The sequence below is a fragment of the Macadamia integrifolia genome, chromosome 4, assembly GCF_013358625.1.
Source record: "Macadamia integrifolia cultivar HAES 741 chromosome 4, SCU_Mint_v3, whole genome shotgun sequence".
NCBI lineage: Eukaryota > Viridiplantae > Streptophyta > Magnoliopsida > Proteales > Proteaceae > Macadamia > Macadamia integrifolia.
In genome coordinates, this window is record NC_056560.1 from 6,893,128 (window position 1) to 6,909,694 (window position 16,567).

Below are 16,567 nucleotides of genomic sequence, written 5' to 3' on the forward strand. Positions count from 1 at the left end.
AATCCTATTGTGCACGTAATAGAAGTAGAGTACCAGACAACAAAGAAGGCTCAAGTGGAACAACTGTAACTAAATGCCAGACTGAGCTCCCATAAATAGATAATTCATTCTCCTCACATTGATCACCTCAAGCATCCGCCCCCCACCCAACAGACACGAGACTCACACCCGCTCGATCTCTCTGCGAAAAAGGTCTTGGACTTCGCTATAGGGAGCAAATTAAGCAAGTATGCTACACTCCCAAAGCCTTTGCCACCCACTGCAACTTTCCTCCCTCAGTAACACCTGGAATCTCACACGTTACAATGTCAAAACAAAAACCCCATCATCCACTTGCGTCTTCAAACCCCAGCAACAGTCGGTTTCCGCTGCAGCGGCACCACCTCAGCCACGTCCGTCAGTGCCAAGCCCATCAAGGACACACTCGATGCCACCGGAGAAGTTGGAGATCTTCAAGTCTCTTCACGGCTGGGCCGAGGAAAAGATGCTTCCATTTTTAAAACCAGTGGAGCAGTGCTGGCAGCCGCACGACTTCTTGCCGGACTCAACCTTGCCGACGGACGTGTTCCAAGGGCAAGTGCGTGAGCTACGTGAGTGTTCCTCAAGATTGCCCGACGACTACTTGGTGGTGTTGGTGGGTGACATGATCACCGAAGAGGCCCTGCCCACGTACATGTCTCTCCTTAACCGCATCGATGGAATGAAAGATGAGACCGGAGCTAGCCTGGATCCTTGGGCCATCTGGAACCGTGGTTGGACCGCCGAGGAGAACCGACATGGCGATCTACTCAAGACCTACATGTACCTCTCCGGGCGTGTCAATATGCCGAAGATCGAGACCACCATCCAGTACCTTATCAGCCAGGGCATGGTGAGTAGTACACTTGGTAACATTATATACATATACATACATATATACATGTAATTGAAATCGTGGTTTAATTTTAATTGGACAGGACACGGGAATAGAGAACAACCCCTACTTGGGATTGGTGTACGCGTCGTTCCAAGAGAGGGCCACATTTGTATCACACGGCAACACAGCCCGGTTGGCAAAAGAGCATGGGGACACTGTATTGGCGCGCATCTGTGGCACCATTGCCGCAGACGAGAAGCGGCACGAGAATGCATATGTGAAAATGGTGGAGAAGATGGTGGAGGTAGACCCCTCTGATGCCATGATCGGGATAGCCGATATGATGCGAAGAAGATCACAATGCCTGCTTACCTCATGTACGACAGCCAAGATCCCAATCTCTTCGACCATTTCGCCGCAGTCGCACAGAGGATCGGCGTATACACAGCTGGCGATTACGCAGACATATTGGAATTCCTGGTTTGGCGGTGGAAGTTGGAGAAGATAGAGGGCCTCAACAGCGCTGCCAACGAAGCCCAGGATTTCGTGTGTGGGTTAGCTCCCAAGTTCAGAAAGCTTCATCAACGATTGGATGAACGGGCACGTAAGACGAAGCCACGCACCATGCGCTTTAGTTGGATCTTTGACAAGGAGGTTACCTTATAGTTCGTATAAAAGAGAGAAAGAGAAGTGCCCGCACTTGTGTTTCCCTCCGTTTATTTCGCTACCAGGGTTTTCAGTTTTGGATCACTCCACTGTTATCTTCACTTGAAATTGATTTTCATTTCACCTAAAAAAACAAGAATTTGATTTTCACGTAATTTATTCAAGGATTAAAGTGAGAGCAGAAACGAATTCCCAGACAGAAATCTACCATGATGGAGTAGTCAAGAATACCAAACCCCAAACCGTAAACCATGCTAAATAAATTTGAAGAACGTCATGAAAATTGAACAATATACACTAATCAAACCATCAACAACCGATCAAGGGTATCCATAGTCCCAATTAAATAATCAAATATAACAATAAATTAATTAATTAATTAATTAATAATTTTGAGGATTCTTAAAGTTTAGACAGGTTCTAAAGAATGATGAAAAGAGTTGGAACAACTTAAAAATATGGATTGAAAGCAAAGTGTATTCATTGAGGGGAGAAAGTTTCAGATTATTCAAGTAAAAATGTAAACAGACAGTCAAAGATTCACATCCAATTCATATTCGATTCGTTTACATGCCATAACTCAAGCTTTAAAAAATATGATATTTTTCCTTCTGATCATGGTGATCAGATTCTGGTTCATTAAATTCATCTCTCCTCGTGATTTGCATTTTCAAGTACCATCTTGATTTCAGTTATGGTTTACTTTACAAAATAATACACAAATAAATAAGGCACGGACTTGTACAGAACCATTTCTTAAGTTTCTCTTTAACTATGTGACGTCTCTCACCAGCCAAATATCGCCCTCAGGCCGCAGCTCACCATTTCTGACTTGGGAAGAAATGGAGTAAGAGTGGTCCTTCTCAACCCTATGAGGCCCAGCCTCCTATTCCTGATGAAGGAATTGCATCCAAAGCTAGCATTTACTGCTAGTCAGTTGTGGTTATTAACAGCTCATTTCCCTGCTAATATGAAGGAAAGGCGTTAAGGCCAGCCCATTCAAATACCCATGTAAGCTCTAGAGCATCAACACCTGCCTCTAGGAGATTTCCAACTCAATATATCCCATGTACTTTGTATTCGCAACCATGTTAGCAATTATGATCTGAGTCAGATTAAAAGTCAGGATGCAAGGCTAGTATATGACATGGTAGTTTAAGATCCAGAGACTCTAGAAGAGACATAAACATAGCAGCTTGTGAAGGGACACAAAGGAATAATATACTTAACCAGGATGACTATGGTCTATGAATCTATGATCCACCAGAGCAATGGATTACAATCATGCTCGCTGGCTGTTCTACCCTCAATTTGGATTCTTATTGTGCTTTAATCGATATCAAGACAACAATCAAGGAAGAAAGGAACTCCTTAAGGTTTTAACAGCACAAAGTTAGAATTGTGGTTGTATGCCAAATGCATTGGTAATGTCTGTCTGAGAAGGATACTCAAGTCTAAAAAGTTGTACACCATCACACCCCTACTAAAAATTAATTTTCCAGGAAACTTTATTTTTTCCTGTAATGAAGAGACCTTTTATCTCCCTTCTAGTCAACACACCAGTTCTAAAATTTGGCAAAGTGAAGAAAGGAGTCCAGATCCAAACCACAGCTTAAGATCGTGAAGTGCCAAAGAACTCAACCACTTAACTGTCCCAACTGCTTAAATAAATCTGGATCTTTCATTTATACTCTCAAGAAATAGTTTTTGTGGAGAACTATAATTTCTAAGACTATTTTACACTTATGTATGCTCTGAAGAAATTACAAATACTCTGTCTCAACAGCCATTAAACTCATTTATTCTCTAATTAATAGAATCTAAAATTCCTGAAAAAGCAGGAATGGATTACAGTTTCTGACATTAAGAACAATTCTTCCAAAGGGGGCCATTCTCTATCTCATCATGGTCAGAACATTAGAAGCTCCTCTGTCCATGAGCCCTGTTTGGATCCAGTAAACAAGATGGACTGTCTTTTGGTTTATAGAAATATAATCTAGCTTTTATACTATAAATTGCTCGCCACTCTGTAGCCACTCTGGTATGTTAACCATTCTCTCAGCCTTTTGAGTTCTAAGGTTTAATGCTTGGCAGGAACTAAAAATGTCAGTTGAGGTAGTCAATGTTTTAATAGGTAACATCACAAGTGTTCAGTTAGCACTGCTCTTCAAATGTCATAGAATAGATGCAAGGATTTAAATTGTACTCAAGGCTTAGAAATAATATTGGAATCAGCTGATTCAAATCAGAATTGACCAAACCTGATTCTGATTATGCCCGATTCTCAAATCACCTTTTTGAATTGGCCATTAATGCCCTTAGATATTTATTTTTTACTATTTTCATTCTTTTAATCAGTAAAATAACAGAAAATCAATGGCACTGACCTCTTCTAGCAAGATCTATAAGACTTTTGAATCAAAGACTCTAAAAAATTAAGAGGAAATATCACTCCCCTCCCCTATACTTAGTCATAATATCACTTTCCCCCTAGCTAGTTTGAAAAATATCACTCCCCTCCCCCTAATCTGAAAGATTCTATCTATCGTCCCTGTCCGTGAGAAAGGGCTGTCAAGTGATGATCATCAGTACTCCATGCTTCGTAAGACCCAAACTATTACACTTCCTAAAAAAGGGTAACAACATGCATGAGTTTACTTTGACTTATATTTATTGTTTTGTTTTTTTAAAGAATATTCTTATAGTATATCCCATGCTTTGTTTATTATATGTTGGTTTTCTCATATTAGGCCATTAGTAGCATAATTGTATCATATTACATTGATATGGCTTCACCTTTGCATATAAATTTAATTATATAAAATTAGCATTACTATATTTACATATGTCATTAATGCATGCCTAGGTGGTGCCTTGTTGCCCAAGCTCCTCTCCAACACCTTCGGTCGCCTAGTTTCCTTGACAACTATGATTTGCTTCTTCCCATTTCCAGTTTCTAGGCTGATTTCCAGCCGATTCCAGCTGATCCCGATCTGATTAGAATCAGTGAAGGCAAATCCCATGTCTGATTCTAGTTTTTAAACCATGATTGTACTTCTACCAAGGTTCACGTATCGGGTTTCGACCCTTGGGGAGACCGAAATTTCGGTCGAAACCTGGGAAATTTTTTCCAATATGGTGGAAACTTAGGTTTCGACCCCCAAACAGTGTTTTTTTTGTCTGATTTTTTGTGTACATCCTATTTTAAACATTTCTAACACATTCATATCATTAGTTTCATAAAAAAACACAAAGTCTTACTTGTGTGGTGAACCACAGGTTCGATAATCATTACGCTAACTTGTTGACTTAAATTCTGAAACTATACTACATAATGACTATATGTAGTCTACAATTTACATCAAAACATCAGGCATAATCCAAATGATCCAAAATAAATAAAAATATTACATCATCAACAATTCTCTATCAATGCTCAAAAGTAGTGACTCAATTACTCAAACACTCGAAAGTAGTGACTCAATTCCAAGTAGAGTGTCTAGGCGATTCCAGTTCACGAGCTGTGTACCACTGCAGATGTCATAGTTGCTCCTCTGTATGCACCACATACGAGTCCCATGACATGTTTTGGGCTCAATTGTTTTAGTAATTCGTCACTGCCCATCTATAAGATGCATCAGCAATGTTAGCTAGGTATCCCAGCGTAGGGAGTGGCTCAGTCATAGATCATAGTGATAGGATGTGGATGTGCCATACAAGGTGGGATGGATATCCAAAGATACTATCAACAAAAGATGACTCACCCCCTGAACTACCCTCCTGTCCAAATGAAGTTAAAGATCCACCCTACTGTCCATACCCACCATATATCCAAATGAACCGGTGCTCTCGAAGGATGGCACACAAGGTTTGGGGAGATGGGAATTACCTTTTTGGTCCAAGCTCCCTTAGGTAGATTTGCCATGAATGTGCAAGATCCAAGCTTAGAATGAAGATTTGATAGCACAAGGACAAAATCTCAAGTATTTCCCCAAGTTTCTTACTTCATAGAGAAGAAATAGGGGGGAAAGGATCGAAATTTTGAAATAAGAAGGCTTGATTTCCCATTTAGGAAGGTTATATAAAGGCTGACCCATTTGGTCTAATCGAAAATTCCCACATTTTGAGGAAAATTCCCACATTTCGACTCGATACTGGTCGAAAGCAGTGACTTTTAAAAGTCACATGGTATTTGGTATCGGAGTCCTGAGATACCGTGGGAACATGGGAAATTTCGACTGTATCTGTGGAAACCTTGAACCTTGACTTCTACTATGTTTTCTTTTTCTCCCTGTTTGGGATATTCAAACTCAGAACTTCTATACATAGCTCATAGTTTAATCCGATATGATATTTTTGGGAATTCATTCACTTTTTGTTAGAATAGCATAGATCATAATTGCTATTGCTTGTCCTCCGGTCAGACTTAAGGGACTGGTGTCCTAGTCTTTGAATATGTGTGTCTGGAAGGCTTGTTAAATAATTCTAGCCATGAATAAAATAAGTCAAAGCCATAGTTTTTATTTGTAGCCTTTATTGATCCATCAATTTCTTTGAAAGTGATGATTTAATCCAAGAAGAATACCATTCACATTTCCTTAGAATGTTATGGATAATCATCACCATTGCTTGTCCACCAAACGGATCAGACCTAAGTGGATGCTGTCCTAATCTAACTGGATGGCGTGTTTAATAAATCGAGCCACGAATTCAAAGCCATAATTCTTTGTTTCTGGTCCTTTGTCAAACTACATTTCAGAGTTCTTCTCTAAAAGTTCTGCACAATCCAACAGTGATTGGTTGGTGTCGGAAGGTGGCTAAAGCAGTTTCTCAAAAGGCGAGTAGTAAGTGTGATTAATGTAATAATAAGTGCTTTGGTTGATTATTTGAAGCATTTTTTCTGTACGATTTATTTGGTTTTTTTTTAATTATTATTATTGATTGAAAGCAGAATGAACAGCATGGATAATGGTTGTATTGGAGCAGAATGAGCAGCATGGATCATACTTGGTCTTTTCTTTAGTTAATTGTAAGCAGATTTAGTCTTTCCTTCAGTTAATTGTAAGCATGGATCATATTTGGTCTTTTCTTTTTTGTTAATTGTAATCAGAATGAGCAACGGTAAGGCCGTTGTGGCCTAGCGGTTGTGGGTTCAAGTTTGGAAACAGAATCTCTGTAAAGTGGGGTGTAAGACTGCATACATTATGACCTTCCCTAGACCCCGCAGTGACAAGAACCTTGTGCACTGGGTGCACCCTGTAATCAGAATGAGCAGCATGGATCATGGTAGTATTGGGAGTAGAAATTAATTCTAACCCAAGTAGGACTGTTTTTTGACCAAGTCTATGTGAAGGTATATACTATACACATTTGTGAATGACTGAATGACTTCCATTTCTACCACAGCATAGAAAGACTCTCTCTCTCTGAATGATTTCCTTTTCCGGTCTGCAGTGTAAGTAACATTGACTTCTCATGGTAGTTTGGGTTTTATCCTCTCACAAGTCAGTAAGACCCCTTTGACATTTTCTCAACAAGACAACTAGAGCACTAAGATTTTTTTTCTTCTCCATCCATCTAAGACTAGCATCAAAGAGGGATATCTGTAATTTAAACACACCCCCCCCCCCCAAAAAAAATCCTAGAAACCTTTTGCTACTTTGTACATCTCGAGTTTTTTCCTTTTTGATAAAACATCTGGAGTTGCTACTGCGAATATGGACGAGATGAGGTGTAGTTCTTCATATGTCACTACTACTAAGTAGTGAAGACTGAGACTCTTGAATGAATTTGAATAGATCTCCCCAAGGGAAGTCTTAACTTGGCTTACCATCATCCTTACCCATTAGAAAACTTAAAAAGCCAGTGGTATTGCTTTTTTCTGCATGGGTCCATGTTTCATATTGAGTCCCTTTTGCATTAGGAACAGAGAAAAATGACCATTACTAAATCCTAGCTTAACTACTCACAGATGGGTCACAGCTACTGCTGTCTTTCAGACTCTGGAAATCACTTTCTATTGTAAGAGAGAACGTTTGAAACCCAAAATTAATTTGGCTTTTGGGACATCAAATTCTTACTTCCTATCCATTCATCAGTCTCAGTTTCTCTTCAAATCTATGAAAACTTCACTCAATTGATTCTTTAGGAACCTTTTCCCAAGTAGCTATCAAAGAGATGGCTCATATACCTGAATATCTGCTGTGTAGATGTCTCTGTCTTTAAAAAATTCTCCTCTCACACCTTCTGTACCAAACCACAGCAAAAGGCACCCTTGACCACATAAGCTTGCCTTTATCTTGCAGAGGCAGGCAACACAGACCAATAGACCATGATAAAAGAATCCATCTGTTCTCTCTCACCTTGCTCCATGATCTATAAAACACTTAAGATAGGCCAAATGAGCAGTTCACATGGGAGAAACAGCTGCCCACCATGATCCAAACCACAGCTTAAGATTGTGAAGTGCCAAAGAACTCAACCAATTAAACTGTCCCAACTGCGTAAATAAATCTGGATCTGCCTTTTATACACTCAAGAAATAGTTTTTGTGGAGAACTATAGTTTCTAAGACTAATTTACACTTGCGCATTTGACTTGATTACTTGAGCATATTTCTATTGACACACAGAAAAGAAATCATAAGCATTCATTGATTAAAAAATACAATTACAATTTCATTATTTCAAATAGGTCCTACAATTCAATAAATCAAGTCGGGAGAGTAGGCAATTACTAAAGTGAAATCCTAATCTCCTTTGCTCTGAAGAAATTACAAGTACTCTGTCTCAAGAGCAATTAAACTCGTTCGTTCTCTAATTATTAGAATCTAAAATTCATGAAAGAGCAGGAGCGGATTACAGTTTCTGACATTAAGAACAATTCTTCCAAACCCCATTCATCAATGAAAGGGAAATTTTTATAGACCAATGAAATTTATTTTGGTAGAGGAACAAATTTTGGTTCCACAGAACTCATACCAAAAAGTAGAAAGCAGCAAAAGCAGGGATGTTAATAAAAAATACCAAACATGACCTTACCAAAACTCTAAGGAAGTGTGTTTCTAAAGTTGGAACCAACAGTGTGAACCGCAGAATGAATGTAGATCATGGACAAAAGTATCCTTTTTTATAGTGACAACAACTAGTTTTCATATAAACCTACTACATTTTGGATAAGTAACACAAGAAAGTCGTTGCTCAGCAATCACTTCTCTCTCACACAACTTTAGTTTCTTTGGCATCAGTGTATTCCTTGAAATGATTCGACCTCGTATCTAAGATCTTACTTATCAGACAGCAAAACAAGAAGAATAAATATGTGGCATATAACTTCAGCAGACAACATCTTACAAAACTAACAATAGCTGAATGTATAAGTTAAAGGATAATCACATCCAACACGCAAGAAAAAGGAAAATTTAAAAAAAAAAAAAACTAAAGGGAAAGTAGAAAACTAGCCACCAATACTTTAACAAACCTCTGGCATTTTGACATTTAGATCCTCCGAGAGTTGATCTATCAATGTATTTGCATCAAGATAAAAAATCCCCTCTCCTTGCATAGCAAAATGACCGGTTTCTCTCTGGATCTCCTCCTGTCATATGGAAAGCCATATAAGAAAAAATAAAAGTGACCACAGCTGCAGTTTAAAAAGTCAATATAATATAATGTTCAAAGACATAATCCAGATTTGAGGTATCTATGATGCATTAACTACGGACACAGGTGTAGAAGTCAATGCCTTCTAAGCAATCAAAAGGAAACTTCACATCAAATTCTGCAACCACATATAAAATAGAATAGCCGCTATAGTGTTTTTCCCTGTAACACAGTTTACAACCTCATTTTGTATATAATTTGCACTGGTTAGTCCTCTGATCTCATTTTATACTAAGGTTTTACAATGATCTGAAACTATCAAAGAGGTAAGTAAAAACAATGAATTGAATCACTAATACAACTACAACTTAAGAAAAAAGCAAATACATTATGATGATTCTAGTTTACAACACAAATGAGGAGTTAAAATCTAACATAGTTGATTAATCTTTAACTCTAAAACACATATTTCTACATTATATGCGTAGAAATTAATGAGAGTCGTGGTGGTATACTTGTAATTTTGTTTTCTCTTGTTTTATGCTCCTCCATTATAAATAAAGGCTTGACTGACCTCGTTGGTCATTCAAGCATTCTACCCTAGTTTTGCATTTAACATGGTATCAGAGCCAAAAATTCTGATCTAGGTTTTCAGCCTCCGTCCTCTGTTCCCTCTCTATATCACAAGCCTTCATCAAAACCATCCTCCACCTTCTTCTCTCCTTGTGTCTCTCTAAATCCCTCACAGGGCAGCACTAATGAGATGATTCTTATGAATCTAGCTGCTGCCCTCTATCTCACCTGAATGGTATAAACCCTAAATCCTTGCAAGATATCAATTAAAGTACTTTCCCTACCCTGCGATTTTTTATTCTTCCCTTGTTGGGGTTTGATTCTTCCTACTATTAAGATCAAACCTCCTCCTCTTGAAGGTCAAGTACTGCACAGTTTTAATCTGCCCCAAACTATGGGTTGCTTTTCACTGTGATGGAGCACTTTCTCAAGACAAAACCTCCCATGGAGGCTTGATTTGAGATGATAAGGAGGCTGCCATCATTGCTTATGCTGGAATTGGTGATACGCGATCAGTTTTGAGTATGGAAATGTATGCTATCTACAAGAAATTCTTTGTATGGATAGGAATTTGCAAGCAAGTTTCTATTAGATCGGACTCTAAGTTAGCCATCGATGTTTTGAATGGGGAAATAAGAGATAAGAGATAAGAGAACCATGGAATATTCAATATCTAAAGAGTAAGATCCTTCATCTTACAGAGTTGCTTTCTAGAAGGGAGTTTAAGCATGTGTGGAGGGAATTTCAGCCGGCAGACTATTTGTCCCCATTTTCTACGCAGGTTTTCGAGATGGTAATTGATCAATCAGATTTTACTGATGAGCTGCATGCTCTAGTAAGAAATGATGCTGATAAATTAGTCTACTATCGGATGTAATTTACCTTGTGCTATGGTTTCTTTGTGTTTAGTAGGGACTGTCCTGCTTGTTTTGGGTCCCTTTCTCCTCCTTTATGCTTGTCCAATGAGGTTTTATGGGACTGCCTTATTTTGTATATCTTATGTTTTTTTCTTTTCTTAATATACATCAATTGCCTATCCAAAAAAAAAAAGTGCTACTCGTAGAAGTATCCATCATTGCTTGCAATATTGAAGACCCTACCCATCTGCGATTTTCCAAGGATCAAGGTTTTTCTCCAAAACCCTGACTCCATTGATTTTTAGGTTCCCCCTTTCAGATCCAGCTGATTTTTGGAGGAGCCTCTACTCACTCCTACAGAGGAGATCGACCCTACCTGTGGCCCTATCTGCCAAGGTAACTAAATTACATAACTAGTAAATTGTCTGGAAATGGATTCTTGCCAGTACCAGCAGCTTCTATGATAACATCTTCAAAAGGCCAAAGACAAAAACAGAAATTCACATGCATCATCTAAAGAAAGGATACAAGAATCTTGTTTGCAATTACAAGACATTGAATTACTCATTTAGAAGCAGAACACTCATACAAACCGAGCTAGATAAATTAAAAAGAAAATGGAAAAAGAACACTAACCGGTCTACGCCCAGACATGGGATGCCATGAAAAGGCGCCAGTGCCCCTCTGGTTGAATGCCTATGCACACATTCCCATGGGCCCAGGTGCTGGTGTAGTGGCCAAGCAACCAGCTAGTGTTCTATCTCCCAAAAGAAACATAAAGAAAGAACAAAGTGACAGATTTGACTCTCTCTAGAGGACAACTTTCATTGCAACAGGTAGAGATGATCAACCAGTGAGCTCCTCCTACATGTGGGTCTCAACAACCACATCAGATTGTGGATACAGGATAGGCAACGCAAGTGAGGACGCATCATCCCTCAATCTGGTCATCATCAAGGAAACTACCATCCGATTGATCTTCTCCAACAGTTCTTCCAACTTAGCATAAAACCAGGATGAACAGCAAATGAAACATAATTCTTCAAATAGGATTTCAAGTCTGAAACAAATGTAGAACAAATAACAATAGTTTCCATTGTAGCTTCTGAACACCCCTCCAATACCCAAGGAGCCTCAATTGCCCCTTGGGTATTAGAAACTCTTCAAATGGGACTTTGAATTTACTGTTAGTTTGAGACATATGGAGATGGGTGTTTCCCGAATGCCCTTATCCAAATCCATCTGTTCATGCATCATGCAACTGAAGCTTTCCTCGTCCCAAGTAGCAGAGCAACTATCCATAACCATCAGGTAACATCACTGTCAGAATCATCTTGTCTAATGTTTCACAAATCATCTTTACCCGTGTGTCTGATATGTCCCCTTGGTAGAATCTATGAACTTTACTTTTAATGGTAATCCAGCTACAGCCAGGTGTTTTAACTAAACCTAGTTCTCTCATCCTTGATCGTATCCTTAGAACTCCATCCATTCGACCAACAGAATCATAGATACTACACAATGCAATGTAATTACTAGGATTTTTAGGCTCCACATCAAAAAGCCGATGAGCAGCAATCTCTCCTATCTCCAGATTCTTGTGTATCCTGCAAGCACCAAGAAGGGCACCCCAAACACTTGGTGCATGTTGTTCTGGCATCTTTTCGATCAATTCTAGTGCTTCTTTTAGATACCCAAGACGGCTTAAGAGGTCCACCATACAAGCATAATGTTCTACCATGGGTTTCATCCCATAATTTGATGTCATCGATTCAAAAATCCTCCAACCATGATCGACAAGCCCTGAGTGACTACAACTAGCCAGAACCGCAGTGAATGTTACAGAGTTAGGTTTAAATCCGCAAGCTTCCATTTTCTCAAAAATATCCAAAGATTGTTTCCCTTTGCCATGAAACGCATAGCAAGATATCAATGTAGTCCAGGTAACCAAATTCAAATCTTGCATGCTGACAAAAACTTTTTCTGAACTGCACAAGAACCCACATTTTGCATACATATCAATCAAAGAATTCCCAATGACAACATCTCCATTAAAAGCTGCATTCTTAAATACATGCCCGTGTATCTCTTTCCCTTTCATCAGGTCTCCTCCTCTTCCACAGGCATTTAGGATGCTCGCAACTGTTCTCAAATCAATCTTCACTCTTTGACGCTGCATTTCCCTAAAACAACCAAACACTTCTGCCAGATCTCCAGCCCTTCCAAATCCTGAAATCATTGTATTCCAGACAACAACGTCCCTGCGAGACATTTTGACGAACAACCGATGGGCATCCATTAGGTTCCCACATTTAGCATACAAATCCAGTACTGAACTCTCTACAACAACATGGTCTCCTAACCCAAGTTTAAATACCCACGTATGGAGATTCTTCCCCAAACGAGAATCTCCAAGTCCTGTACAAGCTTTAAAGATGGAAGGGAGCGTAAAGTGGTCTGGACGAAGACCCACCTTCAGAAACCCATTAAAAATGGCAAGAGCTTCATTAAAGAGAGAATTTTGTACATGTGAATATATAATAATGTTCCATGAATGCATATTTCTTTCAATCATCCCATTAAAGATGGAAAACGCATCTTTGAGGCTGCCGCATTTGGAGTAGGCCAGCAAGAGATCGGTTTGGAGAGTGACGTTAGGAAGGAAGCCACGGGCAAGGATTTGAGTGTGGGTTTGCTTTGCTTGGGAGATTGCCGAGAGAGTGACACAATTCCTCAGAATGCAAGACAAAGAAATGGCAGCTACTTGGGTCATTTTTCACTTTTGACTTTCCAACATTATGTAACACCAGCACGTGTGGTGGTAACTTGTGCCTGAGCGTGGAAACTGTTCTACCTGTTAACCAATATGAGAGAGAGACTTATCTTTGAACAAAAGGCTACCAATAAAAAATTGTGCATCAATGAGGTTGTGCTATTAGAATTAATTACGCAATCAACATGATAAATCATTGAACATGAAAAAATACAAACAAGAGATCCAAGATTGAGCTCCTCTAGAAAGGAATACTCCCAATCACCCAAGTGAGGGTAAGATAGTGTCCACTTAGAAATAGCCTCTCTGTGTGTTTGTGCGCGTAAAAACAAAAAGATTGTGGGAACAATTCCTAGAATTGGGGTGTATTAGAAAGGATGTTTGGTGATACAACAAAATCATTGTACCAAAAATTTGAGAAGACAACATCACTTTCATGGGGTATTTGGGCACGTGGACTAAAAGATTATAAAAGTATAAGAAGTGGGCTCATTAATACTTTCCCTATAAATCCCAACCCCACCCCGTCTTTCTCTGTCCACTTTGACACATGTATGTCCTCTTTGCCATACTCGGGTAGGAGCATAGTTATTAAGTTCAGAAGGGGAATAAAACAGGTACAGATAAGTATGATAATTAAATGGACTAGACGACAATAACACTTATTCAAAAATCTAGTACAATAAAGTGCATATGGCAATGATATGGTACATGTTTAATACGGTTGCTATATAAAAACACGGGAGCAAAAATGCAGGCATATATTCACTATGTAACAAGCACATATCTCACCTAATAAACAGAATAAAAGCATGTCGACTATGATATCCAAACATCCAAATGAGGTCTTACGTGAAGGGATTAGTGGAAACACTATAATTCAGTCCTAATCTGAATCAACCCCTCCCTAATGGAATGGATCAAGTATCTCTATTATTCACCCTTTTTCCCGTTCAACTTCAGCCTCATTTTTTCATCTACAATTATAATGTGTGCTACCAAATGCTATAAACTCCATCCATTCAACCAAAATCATAATGGTAACAAAGAAAAATGCAGCAAAAAAAAAAAAAAGTCCACAAACACCAGTATTTCTCAAAGACAAATAAGTAGAAGAAGTTGTATTTATACGGCTTAATAAAGAAGCTCACCGAAGAGAGAGCATTGCCTCCTTGGGTTGGTTTCCTTCTGGGTATACATCGTTGTAGGACCAGATCTTGTGGCAGAGTTGGTCTATGTTTGATTTGCAAGGAGAGCAATGCCCACAGCATCCGAAAACACAACCCACTCCGACAATCTCCTACTCTGAACTTGATCAAGTCGGAACCAACCTCCATGACCTCACGAACAGCTTCTTGACTTTAAAAATCCATTAAGAACACACACACATAAACAGTGCATTAAACATCTCAGAAATCAAGCATATGAAAATGCATTAATGGGAAGCGGTGGGGTATTTTGCCCTAGAACCATGGGGTAGTTCGACCTGCCGAGGTAGGTCTTGATTTGGTGGAGATTGGTGTGGCTGATACTACGACATATCATCTCGATGAACACCTCCTCTGCCCCTGTGTTCCTTTTTGTTTTGACAAAAATTGGAATTTCCCCAACATGAGAAGGATTGTGTAGAGATACATATGCGATTTAAACTAAAATTCTCAAATTAGGAAGCTTCATTATTCTATGAGATTAGAATAGAGATTTACATAATAGTGTATGGGAAGAGAGAGAGAGAGAGAGAGCTCACCGGAGTGTGGAGACCCGTCGATTGCGAGAATTGGCCGGTTGAAGGGAAGAAGGGTTGCAGCAGCTTGTCGCTTGAAGGGAAGAAGTGTCGCAGTGGCTGAGAAAGGATGCTTCGACTCCTCTGACTCCAACGCGGGCATAGCCCCATTCCCGCCCAACCCTACTTTTACCTCTGTGCGCGACACGTGTAAGAAAAGAATCCAACGGTTGTTAAGAGATGGAGTCATTTTCTCTCCATTAACCAATCACCCGCCTACCCGACCCAAACCAGTAAACCTGACTCCCTGAGTTGGAGAGAGCCGAATCCCGAGAAGGGATTTTAATTTGGTGGTATCTAAAAAGTTGGTAGGCGAAGGATAGCGTTTGGGTATTTTTTTTTTTTTTTTTAAACGTAAAAATTTGCGTATAATTTGCGTCTAATACGGGCATACCAAATATATATACGTTTTTTTCTACTCCATGGAATCATACATAAAACAAAATTTTATTTCATCAAAAAGTACAAGAATTATACGCTTATGATTCGCAAATTTAATATGGGTAGGAGCTTAGTTTTGTTCGGGAATGGCAATAAAACGGATATGAAAATGTGGGAATTAGATGGCATTAATAGTTTGGGTTAATTACACTGACCTCCTCTGCAGTTTATCCTATAGTTAGAACCATTCCTTACAGAACTGACAATTATTCTGTATCCCCTACAGTTGATGGTGTTAACTTAGAAAATGGAAATGACAGTTTTATCCCTATATGTGTGATCTTAATTGTTGACCCTAGGGTTTCATCACTATGGGTAACAGCCTAAGGGTTACAATGGAGTTGTCGCACCTCTCTTAGGGAAGCCATTGCAGCCGCACGTCTCTCAGGGAAGAAGCAAGCCCACTATGAAAATAGCCTAAGGGTGCACCTCTCTCAGGGAAGCCGTTGCAACCACACCTCTCTTGTGGAAGAAGAAAACCCATTATGGGAAACAACCTAAGGGCTACAATGGAGTTGCCGCACCTCTCTTAGGGAAGTCATTGCAGTAGCACTTCTCTCGGAGAAGAAGCAAACCAGGGAAGCAACCTTTCAAAGGTTTCAGGCCTATAAATCCTAAAAAGAAATTACATTACAACGAATAAAGAAGAAAAGCGGAAGTAGCAAAAATTTATTCAAACATGTCTCCAACCTCAACCGAGGATGAACCAGCAGTGCATAAAACCTGAAATAAGCAAACAGCATGAGGAACCTAGATTTTTTATTTTTTTTAAGAATATCCCAATTAGTCCTTCCGTTTCTCTTGTTCTTCTGCAGATAGCTATTGAAAGCATAAGAAGCATGGGCACCAACTATGTCAGGGTTGTAGCAGCCTCTGCCATGAGTTTTAGGGCCCGTTTGATAACATTTCAAGAAACGCATTTGATGCTGAACCGGATTCCAATAGACTGAAATCGGATCGCTTACGGCCCACTTAAACACTCCATAAAACAAAGGCAACACTCAATAACAATTATAT

General features: G+C 39.3%; 1 protein-coding gene and 1 pseudogene across 6 annotated transcripts; one reads left to right on the plus strand and one right to left on the minus strand.

The window, feature by feature from the left end:
- The first annotated feature begins 76 nt into the window (after window positions 1-76).
- LOC122076955 lies at window positions 77-1,707 on the plus strand (annotated as a pseudogene).
- Window positions 1,508-15,192, minus strand: LOC122076954 (pentatricopeptide repeat-containing protein At5g04780, mitochondrial-like). Of its 6 annotated transcripts, none has more exons than XR_006139660.1 (6): window positions 15,074-15,192; window positions 14,813-14,894; window positions 14,478-14,685; window positions 11,190-13,407; window positions 9,002-9,118; window positions 1,508-1,646 (listed from the first exon to the last, which is right to left on the minus strand). XR_006139660.1 is itself a non-coding variant. In XM_042642629.1 (3 exons), exon 3 carries the CDS (start codon window positions 13,324-13,326, stop codon window positions 11,848-11,850), a length of 1,479 nt encoding a protein of 492 aa, XP_042498563.1. In that variant the 5' UTR covers window positions 13,327-13,407; window positions 14,478-14,902; window positions 15,074-15,192; the 3' UTR covers window positions 11,043-11,847. The 6 variants fall into 6 exon arrangements, 1 of the variants encoding a protein (XP_042498563.1); XR_006139659.1 differs by having other exon boundaries at window positions 14,813-14,902; XR_006139658.1 differs by lacking the exon at window positions 14,813-14,894.
- Window positions 15,193-16,567: the final 1,375 nt, after the last annotated feature.

Coding starts and splice junctions, on each gene's coding strand:
- LOC122076954 (XM_042642629.1), bottom strand. CDS start 13,326: ATGACCCAAGTAGCTGCCATTTCTTTGTCTTGCATTCTGAGGAATTGT.